Here is a 16,804-nt window from a genome sequence, read left to right on the forward strand (position 1 = left end):
AAAGCAAGCTCAGAAGGTAAAGACAAAGCCTCAAAACGATTGCCAGAAACAGCCCGCTCCACTGGACGAGCAGGAGCAACAACAGGAAGGGCCCGAACAGGGCCGGACACCACAACTGGGGAAACCGAAGCTGGAGAAGCTGACACCTGGGGGACCGGACCCCGAGGCGCCTTAGGAACCCAGACCTGCTCAGCGGAACAAGTCGAATCAGAATGACCAAAGATACAGCATTTCGAACACCGCCGTGGCTTCCAGGCATACTCAACAGCAACTGTAAACAAGACATCACGAACCTTCACCTTAACAGACGATGGAAAGGAAGACGCAGCGCGCATCTCCACACTAATACGGGCAAAAGACAGGCGGCTACGATCCTCAGTAGCCTTATCAAGACATAGAGGCACACCCAACACACTGTCAATAACACTAAGCCCCCGGGGAGTCCACAGTTCAAGCGGAATATTAGACAATTTAACCCAGACTGGAACAGAAGCAAAAGAAAAAGACTGAGGAACAATACCAGGAGTCCAAGGACGAAGGAAGAGCAGCTTCCCCCCAATGTGCCACGGCCCATGGGACAGAACCCAATCACAGGAAGAAGCATGTAGGAACTGGAACACGATGAGCCCGTCATCTAGATAAGTAATAACCGGCTCCTCCAGACTAGCCCAAATCCGAGCCACCATACGGGAAACCACAGCATAAGGAGGCCGAGAGTCTAGAAATTGACCCACCAAAGAATTAGCCCACAACTTCTCTCCCTCCCCAACAATATCATCAGAGGGAACCGCAACGAGCTCCCCATCCATCACCACTGGAGGAAAACACTCAAGCCTAGACGCCGCCCCCGAAGATGAACCAAAAAGGCCACGATACTTTACCCAGATATTGTACTCCAAAATTCAAAATCATCAGCATACTTTCCAATGGTAAAAGAAACAAGAACTTGCTTATTCACCCTTACCTCCCCACAATCACTCAACCATTGAAGCTTATACGGTCTAGGATGTGGTTTAGTCTCTAAATTAAGTCTCTTGACCAGAATTGAACTCACAATATTGGTGCAACTACCACTGTCGATCACCATACTACAAGGTACAGATTGAACAAGGCACGTAGTGTGAAATAAATTCTATCTTTGGTCTAAGCTATCCTCCTTAACTTGGGTGCTTAAAGCTCTCCTAGTGACTAAGGACATATGTGTAGGGTCCTCTTCACTATACTCCTCACTATCACAATCATCATTTTCTTTCTCTATTACCTCATCTTCCTCTTCATCGTCCGTCACCAACTCTCCCTCCCTAAGGACCATAGTTCTCCTATTAGGGCAATCTCTACTATAGTGACCAACCCCTTGACATTTCCAACACTTAATGTCTCTATTTCTTTCCTTAGTCTCATCAACCTTTTCTTTCCCCTTATAAGAAGTCTCTCCCTTATCCTTAGGTTTCTCACTTAACTCTCGGGTCTTAGACTTATATTCAGCATGCTTACTATCCCTTTTCCATATAGAAGTACTTGAAGAAGGTTTAGTAGAATACCTTTGGGACTTTCGTTGGAGTTGCTTCTCGATCTTTATGGCAATATGCAACATCTCCTCTATGTTAAAGTAAGGTTGTAGATCAACCTTATCAGCAATCTCCTTGTTTAAGCCATTCAGAAATCGAGCCATGAGATTCTCCATATCCTCTTCAAGATCAAGTCGATCCATCAACAAATCCATCTGCTTGTAATAGTCCTCCACAGACTTGCTACCCTATCTCAACACTTGTAGCTTTTGCGCCGTGTCCCTTTGGAAATGTCTAGGAACAAACTGTCTTCTCATCAGCTCCTTGAATTGATACCATGAATCGATTGGCGCCTCAAGATTTCGTCTCCTACTTGACATCAATTTGTCCCACCATGTTATTGCATAATCTTTAAATTGAGCAATACATAGTTTTTACCTTCTTTTCTTCGCTAAAATTGTGGCAGTCAAATACGTACTCCACTTGCTTCTCCCACTGAATGTAAGCCTCCGGATCAGTCTTACCATAGAGCTTTGGAAACTTCAATTTGATATTTCCCAAGTTTCAATCAACATGAGCATCCTCCTGTGGAGCTCTCCGTTGGAGATTATGGTAGCCTCTTCCTCGGCCTCGCCCTCGATCTAAGCCACGACCAACATGTCTCTCTCCCCGTCTTGGAGCCGCCAAGACTGTAACTTGATCATCCTCCCAATGATCAGATCCATCACCTTCATAATCATCCTCATCTAGAACACGTGGTGGTGGAATTCTCTCCGGAGCTTAGTTTTGAGCCTCTAACCTTCCTATCCGCTCTGTCAAAGCCTCCATGCCACGAATCAATCGTTCCATAGTTTCTTCTAGTGCCTCTCTCCTTCGGGCATCGGGAATGGTATTATCTTCAGGATTGGACATGCTGCAAAACAAGTTAAAGTAACAAGAAATGGACCTCACAAGCACTCCCTCACGTGTTTCCACTCGTTAATGAATTTCACTTGTGTTTAACACTCAAACAATGAATCACTCCCTCACAAATGCTCAATCTCACCCTCTCAGCAAAGTACACTACAATATTGAAAAGTAAGCCGATGAGCAAGACTGCAACTCAAGTGATTAGATAAAACACACAAAGAAAACACTCAAATAACTTGATATAGGAGTAAATTCAAAACTCAAATCAGAAACAAGCTTAAGAAAGAAAATGACCAGAATAATTAAGATGGAACAAGAGGAAATTTAAAAGACCAGAAAATGTAACTCTTGAACAATTAGGCTATTTTGAGAATTTATGGAGTTTAATTCAGCCTTTCATAACAGATATGAGTTACACAAGAAAAACATCTTGAGCATTTGAACAACAAAATGCTGGAAATTAATTGAGACAATTGTAACCTCCAAAAATTTAATGAGTAACGGTTAGTTGTGGAAAGAAATCAAAACATAATTGATATGATTTATTACCAACAGCTAGATTAACAAAAATATGCAATTTCAACAGCACAACTCAGATCTAGCACGATTTGGAAGTAGAAACGTAAAGAACAAAGAAGAACACATGCTCTCGGGTATAGCAGTTTTCCAGAACAGAATGTCAATTTTCGAACTTTTCACTCAGAAGAAAATTGAATCAGAAGATATGAAAGAAGACAAAGTTGTAGATAAGACAGAGATCTACAAACTCATAGAAGACAACAAGACGAAACGAATAATAAAAATGACACTTTTTTTGTATTTTAGATACGTGGACAGAATGTAACGAGATGAACAATAAGAACAAAAATTTCAAAACAAAGAACAAGAAGAGCTATACGAAAACAGAAACATATACCCGATCTAGAGCGTAGTGCTCTAATACCAAATGATAAGAAAACAATAGCCAATTGGATCTAAGAACCCTTATGGTTATGCAAACCCCTAGATCACAAATGCTAAAACCCCCAAATCGAGATGATGTCAACCTAAGGAAGAAGTTAGAACAGATTTACCTTGATGATCAATATCAAGAGTAGAGAAAACTTGTTTCTAAACTCAAGATTCGAACCACTCCACAAAATAGCTTGATCAAGGCTACTTGAATGATTCTAGCATGCAAATCTAACACTCAAGAATTGTAAAGAAAAACAAGCTCTAGGCTTTTTGAAGCAAAATAGCAACTTTCATTCGATCATCAAAATCTGTCTTTCAAAGGAAACAAACTAGGCTATTTATAGCCTCCAAAACAACCCTTAAGTAACCTAAAGGCATTTGAAAGGTTGTAACTCCCAATTACATGATGGCCATAACATCCACTAGCTAAAATGTAACTTAAAACACATAAAAGAAATGTTTAAAACTGAAAATATGTTAAAAATAGGTTTAAATCCGAGAATTGAAGTCTTGGTCACCCTTCAAAGTCTTTGTAACCTCCCAATTATAAATGAAGCTTCACTTGAAGTAGTTTCAAGTGTAGTTCCATTAATTGATGGATGACGTGCAATAAATGAAGCTTGAGATGCACTTAAATTCATTTAATGAGTAACGGTTAGTTGTGGAAATAAATCAAAGCATAATTGATATGATTTATTACCAACAGCTAGATTAACAAAAATAGGCAATTTCAACAGCACAACTCAGATCTAGCATGATTTGGAAGTAAAAATGTAAAGAACAAAGAAGAACACATGCTCTCGAGTATAGCAGTTTTCCAGATTAGAATGTCAATGTTTGAACTTTTTACCCAGAATCAAATCAAGTCAGAAGATATGAAAGAAGACAAAGTTGTAGATAAGACAGAGATCTACAAACATGATAGAAGACAACAAGACGAAAAGATTAATGGAAATGATACTTTTTCTATATTTTAGATACGTGGACAGAATGTAACGAGATGAACAATAAGAACAAAAATTTCATAATAAAGAACAAGAAGAGCAATACGAAAACGGAAACATATATCCGATCTAGAGCCTAGTTCTCTGATACCAAATGATAAAAAAACAATAGCCAATTGGATCTAAGAACCCTTATGGTTATGCAAACCCCTAGATCACAAATGCTAAAACCCCCAAATCGAGATGATGTCAACCAAGGAAGAAGTTAGAACGGATTTACCTTGATGATCAATATCAAGAGTAGAGAAAACTTGTTTCTAAACTCAAGATTCGAACCACTCCACAAAATAGCTTGATCAAGGCTACTGGAATGATTCTAGCATGCAAATCTAACACTCAAGAATTGCAAGGAAAAACAAGCTCTTAGCTTTTTGAAGCAAAATAGCAACTTTCATTCAATCATCAAAATCTCTATTTCAAAGGAAACAAGCTAGGCTATTTATAGCCTCCAAAACAACCCTAAAAGTAACCTAAAGGCATTTGAAAGGTTGTAACTCCCAATACATGATGGCCATAACATCCACTAGCTAAAATGTAACTTAAAACACATAAATGAAATGTTTAAAACCGAAAATATAAGGGTGTTTTCGTAATTTTAGGTTTTTTTAAAAGAAAAAAGAAAAGAAAAGAAGAAAAGGAAAGAAAAGGAAAGTGGAAAAGTGAGATGTGTGTGTGTGTTGTGGAGGAAGCCACGTGGAGATGAAAAACAAAAGAAAAAAAAAAAGGAAACAAAGAAGAAAACGAAAGGAAAAGAGGAGAAGGAAAAAAAAAAAAGAAACCAAAGAAACGAAAACGAAACAGAGGAAGGAGAGGATGAAATTGAAGTTTCCGAAACCGGTTTGAGGTTGGGAACTTGATTTTGGACGATCGGAAATTGGAGCAGCGTACCAACCCAATTCACCTCGTTCATAGGATTTGTGACTGGTTATTTTACTAAATATTTTAAGATATCTATTATAGAATTTCAAGAAAAAAAATATATGACGTATGTTTGATTATTTCTGCTGAGAAATTGAGTTTGCTGAGAATTTATGAATGCTTCTGAGAACATAAAAATGTTTTATGAATTTCTGAGAAACTGTTGTGTTTACTGAATATTATTAGAAAGAAATATGTTTAGAAGTGATTTGAGAAAGAAATGTTCTTAGAAAGAACGAGAGAAGAATTTTAAAACTGTTTATCAGATTGAGAATTTTCTGAGAATCGTTTTCAAACCACCATATTGTTGTATCCAGGTGATTATCCGTATGCTATGTGAATGTGTTTCTATAGTATACCCAGAAATTGAAGGTCTTTGGGACCATTTTACTCTGCGCGTTGAGAGAAATATTCTGCTGTGTATATTGAGATTACTCTATGCCAGTGGACCAGAAATAGAATTATTCTGTTGTGCGTATTGAGATTACTCTGTGCTAGTAGACCAGAATAGAATGTCGATACATATATGGTGTTGAGTTTTCCTAAATCTGTTTTAGGTTTGAAAGAAGATATTTGATATGTGTTTAGAAAGTGTTTTTTTTAGAATGTATATGAAGTTTTGCTGGAAAAGCTTATTATTTCAACTTAAAGAAGTTTGTTATAAGAGTTTAAATTTCGGTTGTTTATATGGAAGAAGTTTTATGAAATTATTTCCTTATTAAAATTCCACTCACTGAGCTTCCTAGCTCACTGTTTATCATTGTTTTCCTCCACCAGGCTGCACTTGAGTTTCATTGAGATAGCCGACCAGTTTCTGCCACTCACCGTCTCAGAATTTGCATATCATTTTGTATGTACATCTAGAATGACTCATGCTAGAATCATTGTACCTTTTTTGGTTGTATAGCATGTTTAGGAGTCGTGGCCGAGTAGTTATTTTTTTTATTTTATTTTTGCAAAGGTAAACAAGATATATAAAAACAAGAAAAGCAAAAGGAGGATCTCACAGCCCGAGATCAAGGCAACAAAACAAAACGGTAAAGAGAACAATAGAAATCACGAAAATAAGTCCCAAGCAGAGACAAGCATGGGCTCAGAGCTCCTACAACAACTCCCTGGCCAAGTAGTGCAACGAAAATACACCTCTGCTTTAATAACCCTAAGGAGCACAGACGACGAGTGACCTTGACCACCATGAATACGAAGGTTCCGCTCCCGCCAGAAGAGAGAAACAGTCGAAGTCCAAGCTAACCGCCACACATGCCGTCGAGTAGACGACCCAGCACTAACATGACAAATCCAAGTAAGCTCAGTAGACCAATATGAAACTCGATGAGACGAACCGGCCCACGAAATCATACCAGCCCAAACCGCTCGACTATAAGGGCAATCAAAAAACAGATGATCCCTAGACTCCAATAGCACAAAAAACATAAGTAGCAGGCACCAACGCATTCCACTAGCGAAGACGATCACACGTAGATAGGCGATCACGAATGGCCAACCAAGAAAGAAACGAATGTTTAGGAATATTCCCACCAAATCATAACAAGGAAAAATAAGGAACTGGGGGACGACGAGGACGAAGAATCCCCCAAGCACTAGAGACCGAAAAAAGGCCAGACACCGCGGGAGACCAAACAAAGCGATCCTCCTGACCAACCACGGCCTACACCGACAACACCTCTGGGAGAAGCTCAATAAGATCCAGCGAAACACGAGGCCACCGCCAGGAACCGTCAGGAAGCAAAAAGTCAGCAACCTTAGCCAGAGAAGAGCTAGCAGCATCATAGATGACCCTATCCCCACACCTCGGATGAATCGAACCCCCCGACAAACAGGGATCGTGCCACACAAAACAAAGCCGACCATCCCCAAGAACAGTACGCACTAGAGGACGGAGTGAATCCCGGACACCCAGAATATCCCGCCAACACCAGGAAAACCGAGGCGAAGGCCGAACAATCTAAATACAAGAACCCCGAAAGCATAAGCCTCCACCCAAGCTACCCACAACGACCCAGCACGCGTGAGAAGAAGCCAGAGCAACTTCATAATAGTAGCACAATTCCACGAGGCCAAGTGGTGGGCACCCAGCCCCCCCTCCCTAAGAGGAAGACAGACCTCAGACCAAGCCACCTTCGCCCCAGAGGACCCACCCTCACAACCCTTCCACAGAAACGAGCGAAGAATACACTCCACCTCATGCACCACCTGGGCCGGAAGAACAAAAACACTGGCCCAGTAAACCTGGAAACTCTGAAGCACCGAGCGAATGAGCTGCAAACGACCAGCAAAAGAAAGCACACGAGCCGACCAACTCCGAATACGAGCATTAATCTTCTCCAACAAAGGCTTACAATCGCGAAAAGACAACCGACGGGAAAGGAGCGGAACGCCAAGATACCGCACCAGGAGAGTTGCCACCGAAAACCCCAAGAAAGAAGCCAACCCCTGCACCTCCTCAAGAGGAAGACCAGCCCCAAAAAAAGAGCTCTTACGAGTATTAGCAACAACACCCGACAACGCCTCAAACTCCACCAAAGAATCCTGGATAAAGGAAAGAGAACCAACATCCCCATGCGAAAAAATCATTAAGTCATCAACAAAACATAGGTGAGTCAAACCAATCCGATCACACTTTGGATGATATCGAAACCCCACCGGCGGGCGATTAAGCATACGCGACAACACTTCCATGGCCATAACAAAAAGATAAGGGGAAAGAGGATCCCCTTGACGGAGCCCACAACGACAAGGAAAATAACCTTCAAGCGAACCATTCAGTGAAATGGAAAACATAGGAGACGTAACACAAGCTCGGATCCAAAATGGTTTGATTTTCAACACACTCGGGATTTTGCCCATATTGCACTTGGCACTTTTTTGGGTTAGTTTATAAAAACTTCTCTCTACGTCTTTTTTTCCATTTGGACAGTGGGATTTTGATTTATATATTCAAGCCCAACTTTGAGAAGGGTGGGTTAGGTAAAATAATAGGAAATCAATATAGTATGTGACTTAGACATAAGCGCATAAAACATGGTCATATACGTAGGCCCTCTGGCCCATAATGCAAATTAGTTAATAAGTATTCGCTATGATAGAAATATGATTGTAGGTTGCCCTAGCCTCTACAGCAACAAAAAGCGATAGTGAAATAGTATAACTCAAATTCCCAAGAAGAGCTAGATTGCGCCTGGCGCATTTTTCCAATAGTGTGGATCTTCTATATTTTGCATCGAATCTAAGCTAGGAAGCAAGGACGTTGAGTTTTATTAAATTGCTTGATATTTAAAACCACAAACAACAACATTTCATCACTATTTTCTTCATAAACCAGAATTGCATTTTGAGCCATTCACTTCTTTAAAATTGCTTTGAAAAGCAACAAGTCCCTGAGGATTCGACCTTGGATGACTCCCAAGTATTACTTGTGACCATCTGCGCTTGCACGAGTCTCTAATCTTTTTAAAGGTAGAGAATGATAAGCGCCAAGGTTGCTCGGGTTTACAAAGCTAGAGGTCCTTCTAGGATCCTTGCAAACATTCACAAAAACGACTAACTTACCGAATGATTCCAACCAAGAGTAAGGTTAGAAGATGAATCACTCTTAGATCGGACTTAGAATCTACGATGGTCACTCCTAGATCCTAAGACGACTCACTCCAGAATTAGCTTGATCGAGACTAATCCAATGAATCGGTTTAACATCAAACCTAAAGCAAGATTTGAAAGAAGCAACACCAAAAGTGTTAAGGAACAAAAGTTCTTGAATTTCAATATGTTTTTTTTTAAGTTCTCCGTGCCATCTCTCAAAATAGACAACTTTTCCCGTGCCATCTTTGCTTCATTCTCTTCTTGACTCATTAAATTAACATTGTAAAGAATTTTTGCCTCAGAAATCTCTGTCTCCTCGTGTGCATTAGCTAGCCTTTGAAGATGTATTATGAAAACCTCTTGAATCTTCTTTGCTTTGCTTCTTGTAATTGGTCCCCCGGGTACAGTCAATGGATCCGTGGTTGGATTTGCATCATCCCCCCTTTCTTTAAAAGGATTTGTCCCCAAATCAAGGTCTTCATTTCCTACATCAAAAGGAGTCAAATCAGCCACATTAAAAGTAGAACTTACATTATACTCACCTCGAAGATCCAATTTGTACGCATTGTCATTGATCCGTTCAAGCACTTGAAAAGGACCATCTCCTCTTGGTTGAAGTTTTGACTTCCTCTGATCTGGAAACCGTTCCTTTCGTAGATGAACCCAAACCCAATCACCTGGGTTAAAAATAACTTTCTTTCTCCCTTGGTTCTTGCGACTTACTAGCTTTCGATTCTTGTTCTCAATCCGTTCCTTGATCTCTTTGTGTAATGTTTTGATGTATTCGGCTTTAGACAAAGCTGCATCACTTGTAAACATATTAGGTGGCAAAGGTGTTAAATCTAAAGGAGTTAGAGGATTAAAGCCATAAACAACCTCAAATGGTGAACAATGGGTGGTGCTATGTACAGCTCTATTATATGCAAACTCCACAAAAGGTAGAGTCTCTTCCCAAGACTTAAGATTTTTAGAAATGAGTGACCTAAGCAAGGCCCCTAATGTTCTATTAACTACCTCAGTTTGACCATCGGTTTGTGGGTGACAAGTTGTAGAAAACAAAAGCTTGGTACCCAATTTGCCCCATAAAACTTTCCAAAAATGACTTAAAAACTTAGCATCTCGATCACTAACAATGGTTTTAGGAACGCCATGTAGTCTAACCACTTCCCTAAAGAAAAGATTAGCTATATTAGTAGCATCATCTGTTTTGTTACATGGAATGAAATGTGCCATTTTACTAAATCTATCAACCACCACAAAAATGCTATCATGATGTCTTCTAGTTTTTGGTAACCCCAAAACGAAATCCATGCTAATGTCAACCCACGGTTCACTAGAAACTTCTAAAGGTGTGTAAAGACCATGTGGTTGAGTCTTAGACTTAGCCTCCTTACATTTGAAACATTGCTTGCACACTTTGTTCACATCTTTCCTCATTTGTAACCAATAAAAGTGTTCACACAACATGCTATATGTTTTAAATTCTCCAAAATGTCCCATAAGTCCTCCCCCATGAGCCTCCTTTACAAGCAACTCCCGAATGGAACACTTAGGAATACAAAGCTTACCTTTCCTAAAAAGCATACCGTCAAACACAAGATAATCATGTATATTTTTCCCTTCCAAACATTGCTCATACACATCATAAAATTCCGATTTCTCAACTTTGTACAACTCAATCATATGCTTAAAACCAAGAATTTTTGCACTAAGTGAAGAAAATAGAGCATACCTCCTTGATAATGCATCGGCCACTACATTGTCCTTACCTTTTTTGTAATGAATGACATAAGGAAATGTCTCGATGAACTCCACCCATTTAGCATGCCTTCGATTTAACTTTGTTTGGCTTTTGAGGTGCTTCAAACTTTCATGATCGGTATGGATAACAAACTCTTTTGGCCATAAGTAGTGTTGCCAAACTTGTAAAGCCCTCACAAGTGCATGGAGTTCCTTGTCATAAGTTGGGTAGTTAAGCTGTGCTCCATTTAGCTTTTCACTAAAGAACAGATATACAGTATATATTTAATATACATCGTATATATTTGATATACAGTGTATATATATACAGTATATATTCGATAAACAGGTGGATAATGTTCTAGTAGTAACCTAAAGGGTCTATAGTATATGGATAAGGTTGGGTATCTTATCCTGGTAACACTATGGATATGGCCCACTTTGTAATAGTTACAAATGACTTGATCTAGGTCGTTCGTGTGGAGACATGCAAGTGAGGGTATCCTATATAATGAGTTCGTATAAGACCGGACCACGAAATAATTAATCTTTAGCTGTAACACCGTTAGCTAATAGATTAATATTTCAATAGGATGAACAAGTAACTCAATCTCAATCTTGAGTGAGTTATGGACTCCTGTCTGTTAGGGCTCGTCCTTTGATTTGTATGGGTGAGAGTGGTTCGAGTCGCCGACTCAATATGCCTACCATTTTGAGGATGAGACTCAGTGGGGAGCTGGGAACATAACTACACAAGATGGAATTGTGTTCTCTTAAGTGCTAACTCCGGGACTTGAATAAGGGGCCCCACCCTCTCAATGACCCGAGAGGGACTTTCGGTTATTGGTTAGACCATAACCGAGTTGTTCACTCGAGGATCAGCGGTACTTAAGGCATAAGATGTAACATAGGGGTAAAACGGTAATTTGACCCAGCTGTGGTTACGAACACTCGTGAATGATTGACTTACTATTAATGGTCAAAATCCATGGATGAAAAATATTCTACAGTGAGAAGAGTGCAATGTGGGTCTTTAGTGGAGTGATCGACAATTAGCAAATGTTGATTAACATGGTTAATGAGTTTAATCAATTAATCTCGTATCGTTGAAGCTTCTGATCTGTAGGTCCATTAGATCCCCTTGCTAGCTCGTAAAGGGTAGTTAAGAACAGTTAGTTTTGAAAAGAATTTGAATTGTTCAAATTAGTTAAAGAGAATTAAGGTTAATTGTATAAGATGCAATCATTATAATGTATGTTGATACATTATAATATAAAGTTAACTTTGAATTTGATTCAAAATTATGAGAGAGATGAATACTAATATGGTTGATTAATTTAAGGTTAACTTGATTAAATATGATTTAATCAAATTAATTAAATTAATGTGATATATTAATTTGGTTAAATTAAATTAGATTTAATTCAATTAAATTGATAATTCTTTTTGTAATTAATTAAATTAGATTTAATTAATTATTATTTTAATTAAAATTTTTTTAATTAAAATAAAAGAAAAAAAGAAAAAAGGGAAAGGAAGAAGTGAGACGAAAATCTCCCATGGTGGCAAGTGGGGGAGGTTTTCCACTTCCCACCGTTAATGGTCGGAAGTGGGAGAGTAGTGAGTGGGGAAGTTGTGACTTCCCCACCACTCTTCCTCCCTTATAAAAAGGGAGGTTCTCCCCTTCATTTCGCTCAGTTCAATAGTGCTTGAGTTTCGGAAACTCCAAACGAGAAATCTGTCTCTCGATCTCTCGATATCCCTTTCAATTATAAGACGGTTCCCACAAACCGAGTTCTTAAGATCCAGAGGATAGCGAGGAAGACTTTGTGGTGGCGTTGGTGTCTACATTGAAGAAGTGTCTTCAAAGGTATGTATCACTAACTTCCCCTTTATTCATTCTTATATGTCTTTTCTTTGTTGTAATTCTAAGACAAGATTGAAGCACACGCATTTGCGTGCTTCCGCAGCGGGATCCAATCCCTTCATCTCCTTACCCTCGAATATTTATGCAGGTGTGGTGAGACCGTCGTCGGTCTCTCTTTCGAGGCATGAGCTTGTTGCTCATCCCCTCTTGCGTGAAGCACACGCATTCGCGCGCTTCCGCAGCGGGATCTGATCCCTTCATCTCCTTACCCTCAAATATTTGTGCAGTTTGGTGAGACCATCGTCGGTCTCTCTTTCGAGGCATGAGCTTGTTGCTCATCCCCTCTTGCGAATCAGGCCAGCTTCCTCCAATGGTTTCGACAGTAGTTGGAGTGTCGCATCGACCAGTGCGACGGCCACTGTTTCTTCAACCCTCGAGACAAAGCCCAACGGGGGAAGTCCTTCTTTGGAGATACTGACTCAACTAGAGGAAACGATGCACCCAATAAAACGTCATTGTTTGGCTAGGTTAGGTGCAGCCGGTTGAGGAACCAGCCTTTCTAATTACTCAAATAGTAGAGCCTAGTTTGAGCGATGCAGTTTCTTCGGATCCTTTTGCCACTGATCGAGGGGCGGTGCTCGCCTTGTGGGCTACACCGAATTTGGTGAAACGAGAGGACGAGACTATAGAAGACGCTCTCGTTTGGGAGAATCCTCAATCTGACATGTCCTCTCCGCGTCCTAAGGAGACGACGACAGTGGATGTTACGCGTTCCTGCTTTGACCTCCCTCTGGAGCCTTCTCTTTTGATTTCGTACTGCCACATTGGTGATATTCGAGAGTCAGCTCAGGAGATGGCACATTGTATGATCGACCCAGAACAGGTCCTTCCTCCTTTTTGTATATAGGAGGAATGTTGTGACAGGGTCTTCAAGGCGGTTTATGTGCCTTCTCCTCTTTTTCCTTTCCTTTTATCATCCCTATCCCTTTTCTGACGCCTCCTTTGGGTTACTTCTGCTAGTTGGCCGGTCGCTTCCATGCCCTGTCCCCTAGTTTTTCAAGATGAGTTGGCAGCCAACGCCTTCGTGCCTTGCTGAATGAGACTGGCTAATCAACCATCACGCATGATCAGGCTGAGCAGCTTCAATCCGAAAGGAAAGTTGCCCTAGAAGATGTTTCACGGGTAGAGACAAGGGCTGCCCTTCTTTGTATTGAGTTATACTGTACTCAACATCGAGCAACTACAGCTAAGGTTAAGATGCGCGTCAGTGAGCTTGAAGGGGAGATATGGTCCCGTCTAGCCCAAGTGACTGAATCAGAGTCTTGCATGAAATAAGGTCACGGAGGACCTGAAGATGGCTCGGGCAGAGGCCACTTCTTGTGTTGTAGGATCTTTGAGTTGGAGTTGTGTCTCTCAGAGGATGAGGAAAGGCTACTTAAAGTGGATGAGGGGCAGGTAGTGGCCGAGCCTGCTATGTCGAGGTCTCAGGAGCCCTATGAGACCGCTTTGGATTATTTGAGACAAGAGTCTGCTCGGTCTGCAAGTCTCGAGGTTGATTTGGCTGATACTGAGCGATCTTTTGCTCCTCCCCCCTCACATACTTAATATTCTGCTTGTATGGGCCTTTGTTTTTTGCTCCTTATTATTTATTTTTTTGTGACCTTAGCTAATTTTAATGAAAACAGTTTGACTTCTACTGCTATATTATTTGTTTGCTCCACTTTTACTTTGTCTCTATCTCCGACTGCTTTCGCCCTCCCCCTAGCGGTTTCTTAGCTACCTTTGTGGTGAGAAGTCACTGCAAAATTTCAAAGATTTTTTTAGCTTGCTAAACTTCTATGGGGCGTTATTCAAAATCTGAGACGTCTTTAGGGAGTGTCCGTGTCGGAATAGGTCCTAGGAGGAGTTCTGGCAGAGTCTTTTATTTGGCCAGATGTCTCATAACATCATCCTTTTGAAGGCTTGCTCTCAGTCGAGTGGCTACCATGTGGGCTACCTAGACTTGATGGTAGCCTTGGGAGCTTAAGTGTTCCCAGAACGTAGGGAATATATCAAAGTGGGAGCCCTAGCTGGGCCCTCTACTCAGAGAGAAGCCTTATGACATCAGTTCTCCAGAGGCTTGCTCACGGCCGAGTGGCTGCCACGTGGGCTATCTAGACTCGGAGGTGGCCTTTGAACTTCGCGTGTTTTTAGAAGGCAGTAAATGCGTCAGAATGGAAGCCCTTGCCGGGTCCTACACTTGAGTAGCTGCCTTGGCACATCAGTTCTCCATAGGTTTCCTCACGCCGAGTGGCTACCACGGGGCTATCCGAACTCTGGGGCAGCCTTGGAATTTCAAGTGTTCCTAGAGGGTAGGGAATATGTTCGAGTGGGAACCATAGTCGATTCCTCTACTCGAGGAGATGCCTTGGTACATCAGTTCTCTAGAGACTTGGTCACGGCCGAGTGGCTGTCACATGGGCTATTCTAGACTTGGAGGCAGCCTTGGAACTTTGAGTGTTCCTATAAAGGCAAGAATACGTCTGAGTGAGAGCCCTATTTGGGTCCTCTACTCGGGGAAATGCCTTGGAATATCAGTTCTCCAAAGGCTTGTCACGCAGCCGAGTGGCTGCTACGTGGGTAATCTAGACTCGAGGGTAGCCTTGGAACTTTGAGTGTCCCCACAAGACATGTAGTGGCGCGGTGTTCCGTAATGATTTCGAACATGTCAAGTTACTAATTATCTTATCTTGAGGCACTAGGAATTGTTCTCCGGTTACCTAACCGCCACTCCTTCGGTATTATTTTTGTCATTATGCCGCGTGCGTCTCCAGGCAAATTCGTTGGGCCGTGTGGCACGTCGTTTCATCTTTAGCTGAGCGTGAGGTGATGCACCTGTGCCAAAGCGACACCTAAACACTTGATCTAACGGCTAGGGATCGTCTTCATTCCCTTTAAATTGAGGGCCCGCCTCGCATTCGTGTCATTGCAGCCTTCTCTTCTACCCTGCCCTTTAATTATCTGGCAATAAGAAAATGTTTGGATTTTCCTACAGTGACCCTATTCGAGTTGACACCCCTTTGGAGGATGGCCCTACCTTCCCAGGAGGGCATCCATTAGACGGGGAAAAAAACTACTTGCTCTCCAATTGGGGAGATGCTTCGAAAGAGGAGAACTACCTGTTTTCTGACAGAGGAGACGCCTCCGAGGAGGAGGAGGATGGTGCAGAAGGCGATGCAGATCGAGGAAGCCGTCAAAGAGGAAGATGGCGAACCTTCGAGTGGGGTGGCGAGCCTCCTGTGAAAGGACGTTAATCCCGCAGCAAAAACAGGGATCTTATTCTTGAATTTATTAGAACAAAAACACACACAGAAAAAGAAAAAATACAGAGGAAAACAATTTTCCTTTAACTTTGAAGAACTTTTCTCCATGAGAACGATAATCTTTTTTTTTTTTTTTGCAAAGGTAAATAAAATATATTAAAACAAGAAAAGCATAAGGAGGATCTCACAGCCCGAGATCAAGGCAACCAAACAAAAGGTAAAGAGAACAATCAAAATCACGAAAATAAGTCTGAAGCAAAGACAAGCATAGGCTCAGAGCTCCTACAACAACTCCCTAGCCAAGTAGTGCAACGAAAATACACCTCAGCTTTAATGACCCTAAGGAGCACAGACGACGAGCAACCCTGACCACCATGAATACGAAGGTTCCGCTCCCTCCAAAGGAGAGAGACAGTCGAAGTCCAAGCTAACCGCCATACATGCCGCCGAACAGACGACCCAGCACTAACATGACAAATCCAAGAAAGCTCAGTAGACCAATATGAAACCTGATGAGACGAACCGGCCCACGAAATCATACCAGCCCAAACCGCTCTACTATAAGGGCAATCAAAAAACAGATGATCCCTAGACTCCAAACCAGCACAAAAAACACAAGTAGCAGGCACCAACGCATTCCACTGGCGAAGACGATCACGCGTAGATAGGCGATCACGAATGGCCAACCAAGAAAGAAACAAATGTTTAGGAATATTCCCACCAAACCATAACAAGGAAAAATAAGGAACTGGGGGACGACGAGGACGAAGAATCCCCCAAGCACTAGAGACCGAAAAAAGGCCAGACACCGCGGGAGACCAAACAAAGCGATCCTCCTGACCAACCACGGCTCGCACCGACGTCACCTCCGGGAGAAGCTCAATAAGATCCATCGAAACACGAGGCCACCGCTAGGAACCGTCAGGGAGCAAAAAGTCAGCAACCTTAGCCAGAGAAGAGCTAGTAGCATCATAGATGACCCTATCCCCACACCTCGGGTGA

At 41.6% G+C, this 16,804-nt stretch overlaps 1 protein-coding gene across 1 annotated transcript in view; it reads right to left on the minus strand.

The window, feature by feature from the left end:
- Nucleotides 1-2,288: 2,288 nt before the first annotated feature.
- The window catches only part of LOC148209060 (uncharacterized), an 80,613-nt gene continuing 66,097 nt past the window's right edge, over nucleotides 2,289-16,804 (minus strand). The window contains 6 exon segments of the mRNA XM_088117405.1: nucleotides 2,289-2,421; nucleotides 6,478-6,578; nucleotides 6,978-7,259; nucleotides 7,418-7,843; nucleotides 9,191-9,369; nucleotides 9,436-9,570. Coding sequence (XP_087973531.1) covers nucleotides 2,289-2,421; nucleotides 6,478-6,578; nucleotides 6,978-7,259; nucleotides 7,418-7,843; nucleotides 9,191-9,369; nucleotides 9,436-9,570 — 1,256 coding nt within the window.

The sequence above is a fragment of the Momordica charantia genome, assembly GCF_013281855.1.
Source record: "Momordica charantia cultivar OHB3-1 chromosome 9 unlocalized genomic scaffold, Mcharantia_2.0 BLBB01000009.1, whole genome shotgun sequence".
NCBI lineage: Eukaryota > Viridiplantae > Streptophyta > Magnoliopsida > Cucurbitales > Cucurbitaceae > Momordica > Momordica charantia.